This window comes from Netta rufina, assembly GCF_964035555.1.
Source record: "Netta rufina genome assembly, chromosome: 5".
NCBI classification, from domain to species: Eukaryota; Metazoa; Chordata; class Aves; order Anseriformes; family Anatidae; genus Netta; species Netta rufina.
In genome coordinates this window covers 52,656,943-52,662,942 of record NC_140128.1, presented here as the reverse complement: position 1 = coordinate 52,662,942, position 6,000 = coordinate 52,656,943, and the positions used below count along the sequence as shown (strand labels likewise).

The following is a 6,000-nucleotide window of genomic DNA, read 5'->3' as shown; positions in this document are numbered from 1 at the left end:
AAGCTGCCGATTCCCTGGGGCTTTCTGAGGATTCTCATGTGGGAAACAGCTGGCAGCGCTGCCCTGTCCTGGTGCATCTTTCATTTCTACAACACGATGCCGGCCAAAAGCAGCTAACAGCCTATTCCAAGGAAAAGTGCATTAGAGTAAAAGTCAAGGGGATGTGATGCGAGGATATAGGAAATCTGCCTACGCGTTGCCTAGGGAATCCACTCGGTGAACTTTCTGCACCCTTTATCTGGTTCTGTCCAAAGTGACATGAGCACACCTGCACCCGGGCCACCAGAACCGGGGCAGATCTCCGCGGGGAACCGGTGCTGCCCCCGTGGGCTGAGGGCTCACGACGGCCCCGGGGTGCGGAGAGGAGGCCGAGGCTCAACCTGCAGCGTGGGGACCCGGGCACGAAGCCGGGCCGGGAGAGGGGAGCGGGACCGGGACCAGGACCGGGACCGGGCGGGCTCGTTTTCCTGCATGGCCAACCCCACCCTTCCCAGGCCTGCTACTTCCCGGGAAAAAATAAAAAAAAAAAAATAAAAAAATAAAAAGGGGGTGAAAAAAAAATAAAATAGGCGAACGGGGAGGGGAGGCGGCGCCGTCCCTTTGTACCTGCCCGCGGCCCCGGTAACCCGAGCCGGCGGCGGGGCGCGGCGCTCGGGGCCCGGCTCGGCACGGCCCGGCCCGGCCCTGCAGCCAATGGGGCACGGGGGGAGGGCGGCGCTCGCCTCCTCCTCCTCCTCCTCCTCCTCCTCCTCCTCCTCCTCCTCCTCCGCTCGGCTGGGGCAGGGCCGCGGCCGGCAGGAGGTGGGACCAGCCCCGGCGCTGCCGCCCGTCCCCTCCGTGCCCAGGGCCGAGCCGTTCCGGGAAGGCGCCGGCTCCCTCTGCGCTCCCTCGGCACCGCCGCACCGGCAGCAGCCGCCGCCACCGCGCCGGGCTCGGCCCCGCGGGGCTGCAGGGGGCGAACAAGTGGACGGAGCCCCCCGGGGACAGGGCTGGCCGCCGGGCTCGGTGCACCCGGGGTGAGTTGGGCGATCCCCTGCGGAGGCTAAGCCCGGGGGTGCCCGTTCCCCGCAGCCCCCTTAGGGGGGGTGTCTTTTTTTTTTTTTTTTTTTCATCATTTTTTTTTTTTTTCCCCCCAATCTGGGTTGGTTTTTTATTATGGGATCTGCGGGGGAGAAGATCTTCCAGTCCGGCTTTGCTGTGCTTCCTTGTCCGGCTCTCCGCGGGGAACTATAATATTTCTTCCCCAGGATGCTGCAGTGAATCGTAGTCCCAGGAAATCAGGTGAACAAAAATAATCCGAATTACCCGAACCCCGTTTGTTACGTGTCGGAGCGGACGCTGCCTGAGCACAGATGATGGCAAAAAATCCCCTCGAAGGGTCCAAGGAGGACCTGAGCAAAATTTCGGAGGAGGAGATGCTGAGGTGGAGCAAGGAGGAGCTGGTGAAAAGACTGAGGAAAGTGGAAAATGAAAAGATGAACTTAATGGTGGAACACGGCAACTTGATGAAGGACGTGAACCGGCGGCTGCAGCTCCACCTGCACGAGATCCGCGGGCTGAAGGAGGTCAACCAGAAGTTGCAGGACGACAACCAGGAGCTGCGGGAGCTCTGCTGCTTCCTGGACGACGACCGGCAGAAAGGCAAGAAGCTGTCGAGGGAATGGCAGCGCTTTGGGAGGCACACGGCCAGCGTGATGTGGAAGGAGGTGGGCATGTACCAGCAGAAGCTGAAGGACCTGGAGGCGAGGCAGGAGACCCTCCTGCGGGAGAACGTGGAGCTGAAGGAGATGGTGCTCATGCTGGACGAGGAGCGGAGCGGGGCCGGCTCGCGGAGCTCCATCGACAGCCAGGCCAGCCTGACCAACCTCAACGGCGGCTCGGCCACCAGGGACGTGGGGGACGGGAGCAGCACCTCCAGCACGGGCAGCGCAGGCAGCCCTGACCACCATCACCACCACCTCCACCACCACAAGGCCGGCGACAGCAAGGCCGGGGCCATGCGGAGGTCTATGGACGACCTGTCTGCGCCTCTCCACCACCGGAGCATCCCCAATGGTCTCAACGGTGAGCTTGTCCCCCTCCTCGTAGCCCTGCTGGCTGCAGGTGCTGCTGGTCCTGCCCTGTGCCCACCTCCTCTCAGCATGCCTAGCCCCCTTGGCAAGGGTGTGAGGGATGCCGTGGTCCTTGCCATCCCCAGCCCTGCCCATCCTTGGTGGCCCCAGGGTGCTCCGGCAGAGCAGCTGGGGGTGGTGGTGTGGGGAGGAGCACCCATGTGTATGTGGGGTGGTGGCGGTGGTCACAGGGCTCTGCGGTGCTTGCACCCAGCGTGGTGCCCCTGGGTTGTGTTACTGCTATCTGGGGCTGAGGCTTGGAGGGTTTTTATCTGGAGGATTGGTGTTATGTTTGCTTTTGCTCCCCCTCGAAAAAAGCTGTCTGTGTTTTCAGAGTTAAATGCTGATTTTCCCATCCCTTCTTCCTCTGACTCTTCCCCTTTAAATATTCTGGGTTACGTGTAGCTTGTTTATCAGCTGTTTTGATGAGATTGATAAAAACCTAAATGAGATTTTGGAAGAAGCTGATTAAAGTCGAGGTATGCTGCGTGGAGCATCACCTGTTAGCTCCGTGGGCTCTCAGGCAGGCTGCCTGGCTATGGTGTGCCCACCAGTTTTGGAGAGCTGGAACTTGGCTTCCCCTTGTTCCCTTGCTCCTCTTCAGGAACAGGTTTGTTTGTAGAGAAGAGATTGCTCTCAACGGGACGCTGCATTCACAATTTTGTTCAGCCCAGTCATTAAAGTTAGAAACAAGCTCCACTGTGAAATCATGCCAAACCTCCTCTGACAGCTTGTATGCAAGCAAAGTTTCTCCTGCTGTTGAACAGTGGTCAGGCATTAAAATAATAATATTGGAATGTCTTTAAAATGGATTTTTGGGGACTCCTAGAAGGAGTAGTTTGGTCAGGAGGGTTTAACAGGAGTCAAACCAGGCATCAATCTGTTTAATTGTTGTGTACAAGACTCCTTTAAATGTACTTAATCCTCTTTTCCAAGAGGATTTCCCAGAGAGGTATTTTTGGGTTGGTATACACACAGCCCTCCTCCAAACACCAGGATGGAGCCTTGGAGGCTGGCTGCTGCTGGTGCCACTTGGGGCTCGCTGGGCACAAGAGGCCACAGAGGGGCAGGACGCTGGGGAGGGGGCTGCTGGATGCGTTTACCAGATCACCACCTTCAGTTCCCAGAGCTTTTGGTGGTCCTGGTGGGACCAGGGAGTGCTGGTCCTTGTTTTCAGTGATTTATGGGAAGTCCTGATGCTCCAGGAGATCTGAGGGCACACGGCACTAATCAGCCTGGATTTCAAGTGGTATGTTTATCCACGAATTTGCCATGCTCAGTCCTGTTGCCGCAGCTGCGTGTTTCCACTCGCAGCTGGAGATGTTACTGCCACCTCACCCATTAGACAGGGCTTGCTGGTTTAGAGGGTGATCCAGCCACCAGATGTTGCAGGATGTGGCAAGCATCCTATTATTGTTTTTTCTCCTCTCTCTCTTCTAGAGTTGTGTAAATCAGAAGTATCTTGTTTGTAAACCTTCAGCTAGCTTCTGCTCCTGGTGTGATTTTATTTTCATAAAGCGTTGCCCTTCTCAGAGGCCCAGAGAGCACTTGGCAGATAGAGTGTGCTGTTATTGTTTTGGGACAGAAGGGCTTTGCAGCTTTGAGACCAAATCCCTTTTAGTTATCAAATACTTCCTTAGCTTTTAGTGACTTCTGTTTCAGGGTTGCCCAACTCAAGCTGTGGAAGATGTGAGAAGTACTGGAGCTGCCTCTTTACTGCCAACCTGTGTGGCTTCGTTTCTGAGGATGGCACAGATATGATCTGCACTTTCTAGACTAATAATCCCTGGAAAGATGCAAACAAGCCTGATCTCTCTTCTTAGGTAGTGAAGCTGTAAAATGACTTAAATAGTCATTCTTAGATAGCATCGGTATTCAGCAAGGCCATTTCCCTCAGCATGCCTTTGGAAGTGCCTGTGAATACATATGTAAATGCAAAGCTTCTCGGGCCTCTTTTTGACTGACAGAAAGGAGTCTGGTGGGGAGGCTTGCCTGTGACCAAGTGGCAATTCATTTAAGCCGGTGACAATGTGGAAGAGGAGGGACAGTGAATGCGGAGGAAAAAATCCAGCAAGTCAGGTCGGTGCAGGAGCTGTCACAGCAGCCTCTGCAGCACCAGCTCCCTTCCATTTCTCTTGGTGCTGACTCTGCTTTTGGTGCATGTAGGTTAGATGTTAATCTTTTTGTACTCTTTTCCTGATGATTCTTTTTTTTTTTTTTTTTTCTTTTTTTGGTATAAAATGGAAGGAAGAAAGAGGAGAAAGGGTGGCTTTTTGTTTTAAGGTTACAGAATTCAGTCTGGTTTGCCGTTATCTCCTTTCTTTAACACACTGGGTAACTACCTGGTGGATGAAGCAGCCTGGCCAGCACAACTGGTGCAGTGATGAACAGCCCTCTGGTACTTTATTACGGAGGAGGGAGATGGATCTGAAACAGATGCAGGGCAGAACTTGGCATCTGTAGTAAGCAGAAGCCTTGGACAAGTGGTGAGAGCAAGGGATGGTGAGCTGTTAGCTAGAGCGCTTTTGGAAATTATAGGAAGCTGGGAGGTCCTGAAATGTGCTGCCGCTGGCAGTGAAGTCAGTTGGGCTTCATGCGGTGCCCTGCTTTTCCAGGTGTTTAGCAGACTGTGTCACCAGGTTAGTGCTTTTCTGAAGGAGTTGAGAATGGCAGCTGTTAAATGCTCCTGGGTTGACAGCTTTTTAATGAAATCTTAGCAAGCGAAGGTGGATTAAATATTTATTTTCTCCTCAACAATCCTTTGGAAGTGACTTGGTAAGCCAGGGCTTGATTTATTGGCCCCAGTGACCTGCCCCAATGTGAGGTGATGAACTTTAAACTCTAGGTTTGTAAGGTGAATTCAGTAGAAGTGGTGCAAGTTAAAAACAAAACCAAACCCAATCCGATCCGTGATCCACCTTCTCTTGACTTTTCTGAGTCTATTTACTTTTATAAACCGGCTTTTTGGAAGCTGATACTTGGAACCTGATGACTAAATATCTGCTCATGGACGATAAGGTAATAAGCACAACTGATAGTACAGCAGTTAATGTTGGATGACATGCTCTTACACAGCTCCGGATATCCTGCTGAAAGCCAGGAGAACATGTGTTTAGTCTGAAGGTAAATGGTCTTTTCGTTCTCTGCTTAGTGGTGTGTGAGCTGGGAACCGTCGTGGCAGGGATAGGGGCACCTGCAGGCTGTGTGATCTGGCCAGTTGCATCCGTGTTGAGCGATGTGCTGTAGTTCCAATGAATGTACCCACAGATCCAGGGCAGGTATTGAAGTACAGTTGCTGTGCTGTGCTTGTGAGTGCTTTTGGCTTTACTTTGCATGCATGGCGGGTGTCTCTGTGGATGTACGTAGTCTTTCTGGACTTCCAGCTGGGTGAGGCAGCCCAGTTGGAGCTATTGCTGTTGCTACTGCCTGGTTTCTGCCAGAATAAAATTTCCAAAAAAAAAAACACCAAACTGGAGGGGAAAAAAGAAAAGAAGATAGCCACGTTGTGTGATACTAACATGACCTGGGGGGAGGAATAAGCCTTCAGGTCCTGTGGGATATACACTGGATTACAATGTGGGAACCCTGGGAGGAGGGACTCTATGCTCCCTGAAGCAGAGTAATGGCTTCCACTAATTTTAGCCTCCTCTCCATCTAACTAGAACAACTGTTTATCCAATAACAATTAGAGGACAGTTGGCTTTGGTAGGATTTATGTGTACATCTGGGAGAGACGGAGAGCTGACAAGAAGGAGTGAATGTGCCCTTGTTGCAAATGTAGAAGGACTTGGTCCTGCCTGCTGGTGGTTGCTCCGCACAAGTCAGTCCCGGTGGCTGGTGTGGTCCCGCAGGCAGGCAGCGTATGAGTTCTACCAGTCTGGTGTAACGT

At 53.1% G+C, this 6,000-nt stretch overlaps 1 protein-coding gene across 1 annotated transcript in view; it reads left to right on the top strand.

Annotated features, from left to right (window-relative positions):
- The first annotated feature begins 1,310 nt into the window (after positions 1 to 1,310).
- CCDC85C (coiled-coil domain containing 85C) overlaps positions 1,311 to 6,000 on the top strand; it is a 103,401-nt gene continuing 98,711 nt past the window's right edge. Inside the window, exon 1 of the mRNA XM_084287603.1 lies at positions 1,311 to 2,064. Within this exon, the coding sequence (XP_084143729.1) occupies positions 1,353 to 2,064 (712 nt within the window). The 5' untranslated portion in view covers positions 1,311 to 1,352. The remainder of the gene's footprint in view (positions 2,065 to 6,000) is intronic.